The 15,925-nt window shown below is 39.2% G+C and overlaps 2 protein-coding genes across 8 annotated transcripts; both read right to left on the bottom strand.

Moving 5' to 3' along the window:
* Window positions 1–82: 82 nt before the first annotated feature.
* Window positions 83–2,851, bottom strand: LOC111236709 (OX-2 membrane glycoprotein-like). The gene is made up of 6 exons (XM_022765547.1): window positions 2,545–2,851; window positions 1,913–2,251; window positions 988–1,293; window positions 738–846; window positions 524–586; window positions 83–256 (listed from the first exon to the last, which is right to left on the bottom strand). Exons 1-6 carry the CDS (start codon window positions 2,597–2,599, stop codon window positions 130–132), a joined length of 999 nt encoding a protein of 332 aa, XP_022621268.1. The 5' UTR covers window positions 2,600–2,851; the 3' UTR covers window positions 83–129.
* Window positions 2,852–3,579: 728 nt separating this feature from the next.
* On the bottom strand, window positions 3,580–13,427 carry LOC111236710 (OX-2 membrane glycoprotein-like). Of its 7 annotated transcripts, none has more exons than XM_022765551.1 (7): window positions 8,959–9,092; window positions 8,300–8,638; window positions 7,882–8,187; window positions 7,773–7,805; window positions 7,578–7,665; window positions 7,425–7,487; window positions 3,580–3,966 (listed from the first exon to the last, which is right to left on the bottom strand). In XM_022765551.1, exons 1-7 carry the CDS (start codon window positions 9,011–9,013, stop codon window positions 3,891–3,893), a joined length of 960 nt encoding a protein of 319 aa, XP_022621272.1. In that variant the 5' UTR covers window positions 9,014–9,092; the 3' UTR covers window positions 3,580–3,890. The 7 variants fall into 7 exon arrangements, with proteins under 7 accessions (XP_022621272.1, XP_022621273.1, XP_022621270.1 ...); XM_022765549.1 differs by lacking the exon at window positions 3,580–3,966 and adding an exon at window positions 6,940–7,312; XM_022765550.1 differs by lacking the exon at window positions 3,580–3,966 and adding an exon at window positions 6,940–7,312 and having other exon boundaries at window positions 7,425–7,475.
* Between the last annotated feature and the right edge of the window lie 2,498 nt (window positions 13,428–15,925).

Below are 15,925 nucleotides of genomic sequence, written 5' to 3'. Positions count from 1 at the left end.
TATAAAAACATGATCATAAAAACTGACTACAATCTTTTTTTTGGTCTGGAGATATGAGATTAATATTGTACAGAGCTTTCACTTTTTTTACCAACACGGTCTTTAATGCAGTCTGAATAATGGATGTTACTAGAACAGTCTTTTTGGTGTCAGATCCGATGGTTTCAGGTGGACGCTGTTTAGACTTTTCTTCGTCGACGTCCCCGTCCGTTGCCTCACATGCTCGTTCTCTTGCTTGATTAAAGGTGTTTTGTTCCTTCAGATAAAAACAAAACGAGATTCATAATGTCACATCATGTTGCACATATTTCTATGAAACTACTAAATCAGTCTGCACGACATTTACTGTATGTGGATAAACTTCTAGAAATGGCTCCGAAATTCATAGAGAATGAAAGAAGCAAACTGAAAAGAAAAGAAATAATCAGTCTGATTATCAGACTAGTGAAGGCAGATTAAATCACATGCTGAAGAAGTCATAAATAACAAACATGAACAAGTGATGATTATGAAAATGTCTTACTCAGGAGCGTCTTTGATTGTTCTTTGTGGCGTCTTGTTCCTCTCAGAGTCGCCTTGAGACAGACTGAAGGATTTAAGAAAAGTCAGAGCTGAACAAACAAACATCAATGATTCATTTATGGGTTTTGTCGTAAAATGTTTTTAGATGCTGTGTACTGTAATAAGTCATCACCATAGTAACAAGACAGATACTGAATCTACAGCTGAAAATTTACCTGTTTCTACATTTGTGTTTGAGCAGGATGTTGATGATGATGATGAGGAAGATGATGATGATGACTGCAGCGACACCAACACAGGCCAACACAACGCTCAAAGTGAAATCTGTGAGAAAAATGAGAAAAATGTGATATGGAACCCTGAACATTCATCAAGCAACTACAGATCTAATGGGAATCATCAATCAATAAGGATCATTATTTGATTATCAGTGTGTGAGTCTGTAGCTGTGGAAGTGTTTCTCACCATCAGCAGACGTCTGTTTGACCTCAGGAATCATCATAAACACCTCTTTGTGACCAGAGAGCACTCGCACCGCACATCCAACCTGTGCGCTGTTGTCACGGAAACCTGACAGCACAGCTGTAGTGGTGACAGTGACTGTACCATTGCTGTTGTGGACACTGACAGTGTTGTAGCGTGAGAAGTGGAGGTGTGGCTGCGTGACGTTGAGTGTCAGTGTTGGAGCAGGTCGTCCTGTGGCCGAGCAGGACACAAGTGACTCCTGAGTAGAGTTTGATTCTCTAACATGTAGAATGGGTTCATGCAGCTCTGCAGAGGAAAGACATTTAACAAACATGACATGAGTTCAGCTGTTACACTTTCTGCCATGTTACTTTGCATCAAATATGTAAGTTGGTGTATGGGGTGAAAGAAGTCACCTGCAACCGGTGATGTGCACAATGACGCAGGAATGTGTCACTTTTCATGCCACAAAAGAAAGAAATTGCAATAACTGAAGCATTGTGCACCTGTTCAGCTACGAATATGGAAGTAAATGCACATGGACATAAAACCTTTGGCCTTATGGAGGCTGAGGTGAGTTCAGGTTCAGACACTGAATGAAATGCCCTTTTGTGACAGTCTGAGTGATACAAGTGAGTGACTGGATGAGCAGATTTTACACACATTGTGAATGCAGAACATATATTTTGTGGCCTAACGTGATGCAATTTCTTGCACAAAACAAAACTGCGTTTCATGGCATAATGATGGAAAGCAGACAAATAAACCCCCACCATTTGCAGCTGTCACCTCAAGGTGGAGATGAACGTTATGAAACGGGCTCAAGTGTTAATTCACCGGGGGAAATATTTTTGTGTTGGCATTACAGTCAGGATGTCAGGTTGCAAAATTGTATATGCACATGCAAACAAACACCAGTACATACCATACAGCATGAGGCAGGTTCGGCCAGTGAGAGCACCATCGGGGTAAGTGTTAAATAAACAGCGATAACAGCCTTCATCCTGCTCCGTCACCTCTCTGATAACTATGGAGCAGTTCTGCATTCCAACATTTTTGATCTCCAGTTTTCCTTGAAAGCCAGAATTCACCCTTTGGCCAAAGTATTTGCTGTAGGTGGCGAGATTCTTCTCCCCCTCAGGTAAAACTTTCTGCCATGTGACCTGAAGAACTTCTTTATGTTGCATGAGCTGACAGCTGAAACAAGCCTCTCCTCCCACTGCTGCCACCACAGTCTGCTGTGTCTGTATCACAGCTGTTAGACCTGCATTGAGGAAATGAAATGACATCAGATGTGAGGCATAAACTGTATAGTTAACTTATATATCCAAGATTATTAAAACAACATGCATATAAAACTTCTATGTTTTTCATATTCATTTTAATGTCTTTGGAATGGATATATATTTACATAACATGTCATACATACATAAACAGATATTTGTATGGGCTAGACATATATGTCAACATATGAAATTGTTCCACTTTACATCTACATATATGTCAACTCAATATATGTACATATATTACAAACAGAATGGAGCTCATCTATCTTACCTTCTGAAAGAAGAGTCAACATAAAACACCCCTGTAGAAATGCACCGTTCGACATGTTGCAGAATAAAAGCACCAGAAATTCAAACCTGTCCTGGACCAACAAAGGCGCGCACAGACAGCTCCATTATTTCCGCAGGTGGGTCTCAGTATCAACACAACAATGTAAAAAGGTGTCTCTAGAACAAATACACACCTGTATAAGTGACACAAAGCATCCAATCAATGTGATGTCGAATAAACAGCTGATTTGATTCAATATTACTTTTCAAAATGTTCTATTAACAGCACATGACGCCTAAATGTCCCCTGATCCACCGCGCGCATTGGAGCGATCCGTTCCCACAATTCATTGGGACAATATTTGAATTTCACAAATCACTTTCACTTTCGAAAATGTAACGTTGACCCAATACATTCATGAATTAAACAACATCACACATAAATATATGAAATAAATAAACAGCTGAGTTCTGTATTTAAACTAAATCATGCGCAGTCTCAGTGATGGACTTCTAATCTGCCCTGAATGTAAAAACAAATGCCTCAGTTTGACTAAAACCTTCTACCTGACAGGTGACATGATTTAATGTTATTAGGGAGATATTCCTGCATTTATTCAATGAAAACTCTACAATTAATATTATTTATCTAATATATACAGTATCAGATGATAATCCATAAAAAACAGTTAAAAACAGGCACTGTGGAAGTGGACAAGATGGATTTTCCATGAAACTACATCCAGCCTGTGCTGAAGTGAATAAACATTTACCTCCAGTGGCCATGTTGAGCAACTTCAGCAGAAAATCAGCAGCTGGCACTGAGTCACATCTGGGAATAAATGACATCTGAATACTCACAATATGAAAGTTTGACAAGTCCATTATTGTTGTGGTTATTATTGATAGTATTTAACATGTCAGTGGCAACAGTACTAATGATTGATTACCAATGTCCAATGAAACATACACCTCTAATAAGTCAACAAAACATCACACTTTCTAGAATCACTCATCTTTATTTTGTCAGATCTTTTCCAGGTTGAAAAATACAGTTTATAAATACATGTAAAAACTGATCAAATGTTATAAAGAGTAAAACAAATCATCCTGTAACAGCTATACTGAGTGCTCCCTGTTGTGTGGAGATTTTAATGTAAACTTTAGAGGTTTTGTCACAGCACTGAGATATGTTGTCTGTCAAGCTTTGATGCAGTTTTGTTGAGGTCACTGTTGAACTCAGATCCTCAGTGGTTCAACATTGGTGTCAGTCCTTGCTTTTTAGTAAACAGTTGACATCAGTCAAGATGAGGTCTTCTCTCTATTCAAGATGACGACCATGGATTTTCACTCTTGATTATTCCCAGTAGGTGTCCGTCTTCTGACTTGATTGTTCTCCTGTATGACGAGAGGTGTTTGGGTCCTTAGAACAAAAATAAAAAATATTTAATTTTCACTCACAATGCTTCATTATTCAGTCAATACTTAATTAACAAATAGGTCTTAACAGGTTATGAACAGAGACGGCCAGTCTCACATATCAGTGTCTCTGTCTGTAGTTTGAGGCATCTCACTCATCTCATGGTCTCTGTGTGACAGACTGAAGGATTTAAGAACAGTTACAGCTGGACAAACATTTATTAACTGTCATAGACTCAGACACAGGAATTACACTGGTTTAAAGACGTACCTGTTGTGATGTTTTTGTTTAAGCAGGACAGTGATGAGCAAAGCAGCAGCAGCACAACCAAAGGCCACTAACACAATCCAAGTCCTGACTTTGAGAGGAAGAGGAAGAATTGATGACATCATTCATTCAACATCTATGAAGCAACAACAGATGAAATGAGAGCACTGACTTGAGACCATCTGAACATGAACTTACTGAAGGTTCTGTCATTAGATCCAGATTGAAAACCTGGAAAAGAAACAAACATGAGAATCACACAGTAATTATCAGTGTGTGAGTCTGTAGCTGTGGAAGTGTTTCTCACCATCAGCAGACGTCTGTTTGACCTCAGGAATCATCATAAACACCTCTTTGTGACCAGAGAGCACTCGCACCGCACATCCAACCTGTGCGCTGTTGTCACGGAAACCTGACAGCACAGCTGTAGTGGTGACAGTGACTGTACCATTGCTGTTGTGGACACTGACAGTGTTGTATTGTGAGAAGTGGAGGTGTGGCTGCGTGACGTTGAGTGTCAGTGTTGGAGCAGGTCGTCCTGTGGCCGAGCAGGACACAAGTGACTCCTGAGTAGAGTTTGATTCTCTAACATGTAGAATGGGTTCATGCAGCTCTGCAGAGGAAAGACATTTAACAAACATGACATGAGTTGAGTTGTTCCAGACATGAGCTTCTGATATGATCCTGTTTGTCAGGTTCCAACTGTAATGCAGTCAGGTTCTTACCATAGAGTTGGAGGCAGGTTGTAGCAGTGACAGCACCGTCAGGGAAGGTGTTAAACAAACAGAGATAGCAGCCTTCATCCTGCTCCATCACCTCTCTGATAACTATGGAGCAGTTCTTCAGTCCAGCATCTTTTATCTCCACTTTCTCTCTAAAGTCAGGAGTCACTCTGGGACCAAAGTGTTTGCTGTAGGTGGCAACATTCTTCTCCCCCTCAGGGAAAACTTTCTGCCATGTGACCTGAAGAACTTCTTTATGTTGCATGAGCTGACAGCTGAGACGAGCATCTTCTCCCACTGCTGCCACCACAGTCTGCTGTGTCTGTATCACAGCTGTTAGACCTGCATGGAGGGAATGAAAATACAGTTCAAGTGAAGATGTGGGATTCCAGCTGTGTGTGAGCTGGTTATAAAAAAATTTCAAGGTATATTTTGTATCAGATTTTTCCAGCTCAAGAGTGATTTGTACTGTGTTAAGAAACTGTGGACAAGCCAGCACCACTAAATTTGCAGTCTACCTGTATTTTGATGTCTATGGTGACTGCATTAAAACACATGCAGGGTTGATTATTATTCTGTTGTTTTTCTTACTTTGCAAAGACAGGTGCTCCAGAGCGAAAGTCTTACTTGAGGAGAGGTTATAAAATCTTAATTGTAACTGAACGCCTCACATACGATACAATTCATCAAATACCATACGGATACTCATGTGACTGTGGTACTTAAAAGAAAGTGTTAACATAAAGTATATAACATTACATATATGGAATAAGATGAATCGTATTATATTCACAGGAAGTATAAATCATGTGACCTGACACCCTTATAAATTTAAAAAATCCCTCTAAAATGTGAGAAAATTACTTCATTCTTTGATTTTGAGATGCTGGAAAAACATTCATTAAATAATTCCTGACAACCCTGACTACATGCAGACTGAAAATCAAGCATTTGAATTAAATGTGTTTAGAGATATTCCTGTTATTCAAGGTGCAAATGTGGGACTTTTACTTTGGAATTTCTCTTCTCTGATAGAGTAAAGATGCATGAGGCTTTGTATGAGTGTAGTCATGGTTGTCCTCAACTCAAAGTGCCACAGGTAACATGTTTTATACTTTCTGTGAATATAATCCAATTAGACTTATTTGCATGGAAGTATTTACCTTATGTTAATACCTTCTTTTGAAAACCAGAAGCACATCTCCTGCTTTTTTGCCATGTCTCAATATAATATAAATGTGGCCTCAATATACAGCTGGGTCCAAAAGACTGAGACTTTTGGGCCACACTGTGGACTATATTTTTTTCTCGGTGTGGCCACCCCGGGGTTCCGTAGGGCAACTGTACGAACAGGAGAACATGGGTGTTCAGAATTAAAAATGTAAGAATTCATGCCAAGAAAAAAATGATATTCACATATAAACTATCTCAATACATAATCTATGACCAGTAAGTATATCAGTGTGTCAAATAAACTGCTGATTTAAAACGCTACACAAAATGCAACAGTTCATTTTGACTAATTGACCCCTATTGTATCTCACAATGGAACAATCCGTCTCCAGCACATGCTTTCATTTTCAAGTTCAGCCTTTACACGAGGGCAGACTTTAGTATCTGGATGAACTGATGAAATGAAATTGCCTAAATCCTAAACAAATACTTCCACCAGCTGACTGTGTCTGTTTGAAATGATAACCGTGTCTTTGTTATCAGTTATAACCTTATATATCTCTAACTTAACTCTTCTGACTTATTTAGTATTAGTGCTAGTTACTGCACTCCTGTGAAAAAATGCTGGCTCTCAAACATGTTAATCTGAGTAAAACCTTCGTGTGTTTGAAGGTATTTATAGACCTGTGTGGTTGTTATCGACAGTTTCCGGCTCTGGCTACACAGTCATTAAAAAAGGCGAACTCTTTATTTGAGCAATTCTGAAGAGTAAAAAAATAATGTATTAACAAATGAAAAATTATAAAAAGGAAGGTAAAAAAAGTTTCAGCACAAACATTTCATCATCAAAATGATTATAGACATTATTTGTTATGAAAGGTTGGAATCATTTTCCATGAATCAGGACGGACTTGTTGTAACAGACTTACACAGAGAGCTGAATGTTGTATGGGGATTTGAGTGTATAACATATGTTGCCTCTCCGGCTTTGATGCAGTTGTCCTCAGGTCTGAGTGTCTCAGCACTGACTCAACAGTTGTGTCAGTTCTTGTGTATTAGCAAACAGTTGAAATTAGTCAAAATGAAGTCTTCTTTCTGTTGACAGTGACGATGTTTCTTCAGTATTCTGAGGAGGTGTCCGTTTTCTGACCTGATTGTCCTCCTGTGGGACTAAAGGTGTTTGGGTCCTAAAAATAAAACATAAATAGTTAATGTTCACTCACAATGCTTCATTATTCAGTCAGTATTACAGGAACAAATGATCTTAAACAGGTTATGAACAGAGAAGGCCAGTCTCACATATCAGTGTCTCTGTCTGTAGTTTGAGGCATCTCACTCATCTCATGGTCTCTGTGTGACAGACTGAAGGATTTAAGAACAGTTACAGCTGGACAAACATTTATTAACTGTCATAGACTCAGACACAGGAATTACACTGGTTTAAAGACGTACCTGTTGTGATGTTTTTGTTTAAGCAGGACAGTGATGAGCAAAGCAGCAGCAGCACAACCAAAGGCCACTAACACAATCCAAGTCCTGACTTTGAGAGGAAGAGGAAGAATTGATGACATCATTCATTCAACATCTATGAAGCAACAACAGATGAAATGAGAGCACTGACTTGAGACCATCTGAACATGAACTTACTGAAGGTTCTGTCATTAGATCCAGATTGAAAACCTGGAAAAGAAACAAACATGAGAATCACACAGTAATTATCAGTGTGTGAGTCTGTAGCTGTGGAAGTGTTTCTCACCATCAGCAGACGTCTGTTTGACCTCAGGAATCATCATAAACACCTCTTTGTGACCAGAGAGCACTCGCACCGCACATCCAACCTGTGCGCTGTTGTCACGGAAACCTGACAGCACAGCTGTAGTGGTGACAGTGACTGTACCATTGCTGTTGTGGACACTGACAGTGTTGTAGCGTGAGAAGTGGAGGTGTGGCTGCGTGACGTTGAGTGTCAGTGTTGGAGCAGGTCGTCCTGTGGCCGAGCAGGACACAAGTGACTCCTGAGTAGAGTTTGATTCTCTAACATGTAGAATGGGTTCATGCAGCTCTGCAGAGGAAAGACATTTAACAAACATGACATGAGTTGAGTTGTTCCAGACATGAGCTTCTGATATGATCCTGTTTGTCAGGTTCCAACTGTAATGCAGTCAGGTTCTTACCATAGAGTTGGAGGCAGGTTGTAGCAGTGACAGCACCGTCAGGGAAGGTGTTAAACAAACAGAGATAGCAGCCTTCATCCTGCTCCATCACCTCTCTGATAACTATGGAGCAGTTCTTCAGTCCAGCATCTTTTATCTCCACTTTCTCTCTAAAGTCAGGAGTCACTCTGGGACCAAAGTGTTTGCTGTAGGTGGCAACATTCTTCTCCCCCTCAGGGAAAACTTTCTGCCATGTGACCTGAAGAACTTCTTTATGTTGCATGAGCTGACAGCTGAGACGAGCATCTTCTCCCACTGCTGCCACCACAGTCTGCTGTGTCTGTATCACAGCTGTTAGACCTGCAGGAAATGATAGTAACAGATTTTCGGTTTCATTCAAGCACATATGAGCACTTGTAACACTGGTTGGTTTTCTGTGTGCTAGAACCAACTCCCTGGAGTCAAATGTCTTGAGGCCTTTTTACTTTGCATTTTATAATATCAACTTTCTTTTTAACCATTCAAACATACATAAATCACCTTGAAAAGTTGCATCATTACACAGCTACAAACAAAAGAAAAAAAAAGGAAAGACAAACTGTGCTTTCAGTTTAAGATAAAGAAATGCCATAGGCCTGTATAAAAGTAAAAGACAGAGTAATGTATCATCTTTTTCTCACCTTTCTGAAAGATTCCCAATGCAAAAAAGACATGTATAACTCCACACTGTGCCATTTCTGCTGCATGTGTCTGTTGGTAACTACCGCCCACTCAAGTTTCCCCTTTTTTCTTTTCCTCTTCTGCTTTTCACGGCAGTTGGCATCCATCCGCCAAAATTTTAAAATAAAAACCTCTCACTGCAGCTGTGGGCAGGCACAGACATGCAGGTAAGTTCGAGGTGAACTGATCACTGTAGGTGCCAAATCATCCCTTATTCACAAACAATGTAACGTGGCAGCGGATCCCCTAATTAAAAAATATGGGCATTCTTATGAAAAAATGATAGAGATTATTAGTCAACAGTTAATGGCTGGTTTATAGACAGCACATGCCCCCCAGCTCCACCACAATGGTATATCCGCTTCAAGATCCAGTCAGGGAGAAGCACGTGGACAAAAGATTAACCTGGTCCTCTGACATGTGGGTGCAGTGAAAAGAGTAAGATAAAAAAACTTCAAGTTCTTTTCTTTTCTTTCCTTTGATCCATGTTGTAGTGAGTTTTCGGCTTAGTTAGTTGCATAATGTGAGGAGCTTGTACTTCTTACAGATATAATCCAGAGCAACAAACACATTGCACGCAGGCAGGATCACGGTAGACTTTAAAACATCATTTTTAATTAAGTGAATAACAATAAATATATGAACAAATTAGAACGCACATTATCAAAAACTCTTCAACAAAAAAACTTGGCTCATTAGATATTAAACATAAAGCAAACCACAGGTTGATAAATAGACACAACACTGATGCAAAACCACACAGCTGACCCACAGAGGGACTATACCACAATCACATCTATACAGTGTATTTTAGCTATGTGTGAGGGTAGATGTCCATTGAGTGCATTGTGTGTGTATTTTATGTGTGAATGTGTAAGCAATAAATAACATTTGAATTACTCACAAATATTGAACATGTGCAAAACTGCAAGCACACTAAGAAATAGTATGCAGAAAATATATTATGTCTATTATGTAATTTATTATGTCTAATTCACACTTTATATATAGATAGATATGAATATCCTAATTTTGGAATATGATAATGTCAGCTATATATAACACTTAATCAAGAGTTCACATTTGCTGGGCAGAAAATGAACGGACTGAAATTTCTACTAAATTCCTTGGTGAGACCTAATTGGCCTCATGTGATTGTGTTTTGTTTGCCACTGCATTCTTGATTCTGATTCTGAAAAACCGTCTCCTTTTAAATTTAAACACATCTCTCCCTCCTTCCCTTTTCCCCACAAAGAACACTAGATGGCACTGTAGTCCTCAGTCTGAGATTCATTCCTCCCACAGGGCATTTCCTTGTTTTCAGCTACGGTCTCTCACCAGAACAAACCAGCTTGTTACACTGGTAAAGTGGTTAGATTTGCTTGAGGCAAATCTGTATTATTGCACTGGGTTACAACTAATTTACAGTAGTTAACTGTGTCATTGTTGACATGTTGTCTCTTTGTAAACTTAACTATTTCTCTGAGGCAGCTCCTGTGATAACCTCTACTCCTAAACACAGCTTGGATAAGCATTTAGCTTGAAGCTTCATACACAAAGTTAAAGTGCTGACTTCTGACATTGGAAAGAAACATAAATTCGACAGGTAGTTGGACAGCCACTTTTAGCTTAATTCACTGTTAGCTCTCTGAAGGTCAGATGCAAGGAATGCAGATTTTTTTTTTTATATAATGCTCTCATGCTAGAAGTCCACAGACAGTTTAAGATGCTTGTTGGAAGCCCAAACCATTAAACAAGTTCATCTGTCCTGTTAGGCTTTAACCTGCCAGAGAGAGAGACAAAGTTCATTATTCTGTGGGCAGAACATTACTCACAGATAAAATACTGTGGCACTGGGTGAATATTTACCCGATTAAACAGCTGTGCATAATGTATAATATCTCACCTTTTTCTCCACATGACTGCAGCAAAAGCGATGCAGGGAGCGAGCATTACAAGAATGATAGCAACTGTGGCCCCTGACAGTGACTGTCTTTTCCCTAGAGAAAAAATAGCGCCTGGTTAGTCAGGTTCAGTACAGAAATAAGGTGACATGACATTTCCTCAAAAGAGAAATGTGGGGAATATTCTGGGTAGGACTTTTATTTTCAAATCTTGAAACCTAACTTCCCCATTTTCATCTGATTATTCATCTGTTGGAAGACACCTCCCCAGAGAGCTCAGGCTTATCAACATAGGTCATTGTCCTGTGACGTGGGTTTTTTTTTTTTTTTCTTGTTCTTGACAAATGAAACTGAATCTAGCCGAATGTAATGCGTCACTGCCCAGCTGACTGTGGGGAACAACAATAAACTGTTTACACTTCTTAGTCAGACTACCTGTTGCAGGAAATCAAGTGAGTCATTGTACAGTCAGCACTTACAGCGTAATTAATTATATACTATTGTATTGTGTCTCCTGTGGTTCCTGGTTCAGTGAACAATGGGACACTCATTCTATTAAATAAATAAAATAAACAAAAAATTAAATTAAATTAAATAACTCACAGGTACGTCTGATTCATTTGAGCCATCACGCAAACATTAACAGCAGTCAGAATTGTGTATGTATGACATCATGTCCACTCAATGGGCATAACTGGTGAAGATGCTCGTTGCTGAGAATCTTCTCTCATCTCATTATTCTATAACAAACTTGGCATTTGGGATTCCCTAGAGGGAGGTCACTTTCTAAAGATCAGCTTTCTGCTGTTAAAGAGTCATTTCCTCAGTAAGAATAGTTTGAAAAGATGCTCATTGCTTGGAATTTTGTAGGAAGCTGATCCTCCAGTACACCAACACATAACTGGCATTAGGATTCCCCACGCTGGAGAGATACAACCTGTCTAACCACTACAGCTGCATTACTACACATGCTACCAAAACAGTAAAAACAAAATGATTGATAAACATACCATCCGCTTTTTTGTTTTGATCGCCTAAATTAAAAGGGATCCTCTCCTGTCTCTGTCCCCTCATTCCATTGTTCAGCAGACAATCCACATGTCCATTCCAGTCTGGAGGTACCCACAGGGTGATGTTGCGGCTGCTGGTGAATGTGTGGTCACTGTTCGTCACTGTAGTAGTTGGTGGTTGGTCTGAGCGGATGGCGTCGGGTGAAATGACCCATTCGATGGTTGGAGCTGGTTTACCTGTGGCAGAGCAGCTGAACTCGACCTCCTTGTTTTCCCCCTCAGTCCCACCTCTGGGAACATACATTGTGTTCACAGCCGATATTCCTTAATGGAGAATCGAAACTGGTCACTGCGAGAACTCCGAGCTTCTCTTTGACAAAAATTATATGACCACTTGAATTCATCAGTTAAATGTCATGCAGTCAAAGCCATATATAAAAAAGTTTCAAAATAAATGTCAAACCTCTAAAGCAAAGTTTTTAGCTTTTGCCAGCAGAGGTTGGCAAAAGCAAGACTTTCATCTGTTATTATAATACTCTTCTTTATAAGTAGTGACTTTATTTCCATAATTCAAAATTAATTTAAGTATGACTTTTGCTCAGAATTATGACATCAATTTCAGAATTCAGTCTTTTCTTTTAATTGGTAGGAAACTACTACTTCAATCTACCTTGCACCTTGAGGCAAGTCTTCTTCGTTTTGGACCCATCAGGATACACGTTAAATGAGCAGATATAACAGCTTTCATCTTGCCATGATACATTGTTAAGAGTGATGGATGTTGAGCTCAGGGTCGCTTCTGTGAAGATCACTTTTCCGCGATAAGGCCGATTTACTTGTTGTCCAAACCGCTCGCTGTAGGTTGCCAAGTTTTCTATTGAGTTATCCTTGAAATGCCTCTGCCACGTGACCTGGAGCACACCTGATGGGAAGCCAGACAGTAATGCTTAAGTCAATATTTACAGTAAAACACATCAGAAGCCGAGTGACACCAGCTGCTCAGAGCAGATAAATAGAAAAGGGAACAACAGAATAATGATAGAGATACAACTTCACAATAAGACTAGCACTAAAATAAGAAAGACAAAACACACCTTTTTGGTTTCCCAGTGTGCACCTGTAATGCGCCTCCCCGCCATACTCAGCTGTTGTATTTCCATATCCAGTTATTTGCAAGGCTGAGGCTAAAAATGAAAATAGCTGCATGTCAGTAAAAGCACAATAATGAAAACAATAATATAATTATTTATTTATTTATCTATAATAATAAAATAGCCTATAAAAATATTTTAATAAAAACAGAAGCTTTGACTTCCAGTCTGTGATCACATGAAGAAAAAAATCTACAAATATATTTGTGGATTTTTAATAAAATACCAATATCCTTCCAGTTTTTTCTATAATAGTAATAATAATTTAAAAAAAACAAAAAACTACTACACTGAACATCCTCATCTGACAGTAACCTACCTTTGAACAGCAAACTGAATATCAGGATGTGCAACATTGTCCTTCCAGTGCTGTCTGTACTGAGCACACTTTCAGTTTTGCCTTTTAAAAGGCTTTAAAGTGAAACTATAGGATGGGGATTTCTGAGTAGCACATCAAATGGGAGCTATCAGTTTTGGGAATTGATGAATGCTCTAAAGCAAAAGTATCATTTTGGGAAAACAGCTTTCAGATAACAACACAGAAAAGTTGACTGTTACTGTACATGGGTGTAAAAGAGGCTGAATTAGATTTTTACATGATATGAAAACTGACTACAGACCATTTGATGATGCTGGGCGATCCAGGTAAAATATATTACTGAATATTCATATGATAACAGGACATTTTACTTTTGAACTCAAATTGAGAATACAGGAGAAAATACAGTAATTGCAAATCCACTGAAATAATATTTCACAGAAACATATTCTCTATTGAAACTCATTGCTTCACACTTTTTTTTCCTCATGTTACTACTGTAAAGTCCAGTAAATGGTATACTTACTGTACTGTACAACAAGTCCAGGAATCTCAAGTGGTTAAAAAACCCCGAGAAGCAGAAGTTCTATGGTAATTAGCTGTGGTTTGAGGTTTCAATACCACCATAACCGCTGGGAATAGATGACCATGTGCTTATTTTTGTGGTATAAGCATGATCATAACCATTTGATATTTAACATATGAGGCTCTGGCCAACTTGAGCTGATGTCACAGATTGCAGTGGGGAAGTCCACAGTATGTATGTACTTCTGTGTAACGAGGTAAGAACTATTCAGGAGGCTTCTCAACACTCATGAGTCACCGGTGTAGCTCATAGCCAAGTCAGGTCTTGAAAGAGTTGACTTCCCTTAATTAGTATTTCCTCTGCTCATCGACCAATTATCCTGCTTAGTCCATTAAGGCTAAACGCTGCTTGATATAAACCCTTATTTCTTTCCAAAGATGCTCCATCATGGCCTTCAGTGTTGGCTACTTCTCAGCTTTTACAGTGCAACAGTCATGTTCGTGTCTTGAGTAAGCCTGATTCAATTCTTAGTAAACCCGGGAGTGACTCCAGTATAAAAATTATACAAACTTATTCCCTTTAGGTTTGTATGGTCATGCATATAATCCTCATAATTTACCAGAAACGTTCCCCGACTACGTCCCCTCCTCTGCTATCAGGTCACACCCTATGCACAATGACCCTGTGTAAATCTGAAACTAGTGGTGGGGCACAACCCTGTGATTTTAATCTTCGGGAACTATATCATGGGGAGATTGTTGCCGGTGCCTCACTCAGAGCATACTCCCTGCATTTTTCATCGGATACATCACAACCCAACAGGAAGGAAAGGGAGCAGGATCACATGCTGACAGAGGGTGGATCTGAAGCCAAGATGAAGTTATGAGGTCATATTTTTGACCCTGGTTGTCCAGTAAGAAATATTATAATCTTATATAATCCAGTCTCTTGTGAAATCTTGTTTACTAAACCGTGTAGAGGGGAAGTCAGTCTAGGAAAGAACCCAAGTGCTCTGTGGAAGGGTTATGTGACCGCCAAGCATTTGTCAGTTATGGATGTACTCACGATAGCCTGGGATAAAACATAAAATGATATTAATAATACAAACATTTAATTTCCCTAATGGACTGCTCACTGGACTCTCATCAATCATTAAACACCTCTGTCATTTTCAGTATCGCATTTACTCATTCTATTAAATCCAGATAATATGATTCAATAAAAGGTGTGTTAGAGTGGACAATGTACTGTGAGAAGGCCACGCTTTTCCGGATCCTCAGGGTTTACAGCTGCATGTTGTAAAAAAAAAAAAAAAAACAACAAAAAAAAAAACATTCTAAGTTACATGTGGAAAGTACCTGTGCTGCCTACCTGGCCCATGACACGTTATTCTAAACCAGTATGTGTCACTAAAATCATGGCTTGTGTATTTGCACATGCCAATATTAAAGCTCCATCAATATAATCTAGATAAGACCAGAAAGTATAGCCTATACTATTTTGGTCACAGGGGCCACTTCTCTGATTTTCTATCTTATCTCTCTGCACCATTCGTTGACAGTCACAGCCTACCAGTTAGTTGCAAAACAAATTTTTCCTAAGGGAATTGAAGGTTCAACTGAGTTTGTGCTTGATCTGCTGTTTTTGCAAAGGTTTGACACTTATATACAATAAGCCAAAAGGCTGTGTGAGTATTCCTATATGGAAGGCCAGTATCAATGGAGTCATGTCCCCCGGATACGACCCGTAGGAGCGTTTCTTGTGGTGTTAGGAGATATGCAACAGGCAAAAAATCACTGTTGAAAAAATAAATAACAAGCCTTTCCATGATGTTACTGGCTTGGTTAGGCTTAACCACAAAAACAACCTGCTTAGGTGTGGGGAAATACAAGGCTTCCTGACTGGAACATAAACATGTTGTTTAGGGGCATTTGCAGAAAAGACTGACGCTTGGTTTATGGTTTACAGTAAATTGTAACAATGGATCCTAATAAGCTGCTTGCTCTCATGATACAGT

The sequence above is a fragment of the Seriola dumerili genome, unplaced genomic scaffold (genome assembly GCF_002260705.1).
Source record: "Seriola dumerili isolate Sdu_G_001 unplaced genomic scaffold, Sdu_1.0 BDQW01000716.1, whole genome shotgun sequence".
NCBI classification, from domain to species: domain Eukaryota; kingdom Metazoa; phylum Chordata; class Actinopteri; order Carangiformes; family Carangidae; genus Seriola; species Seriola dumerili.
Note: the sequence above shows the minus strand (reverse complement) of the source record. Positions and strands in the feature narration are given on the sequence as shown.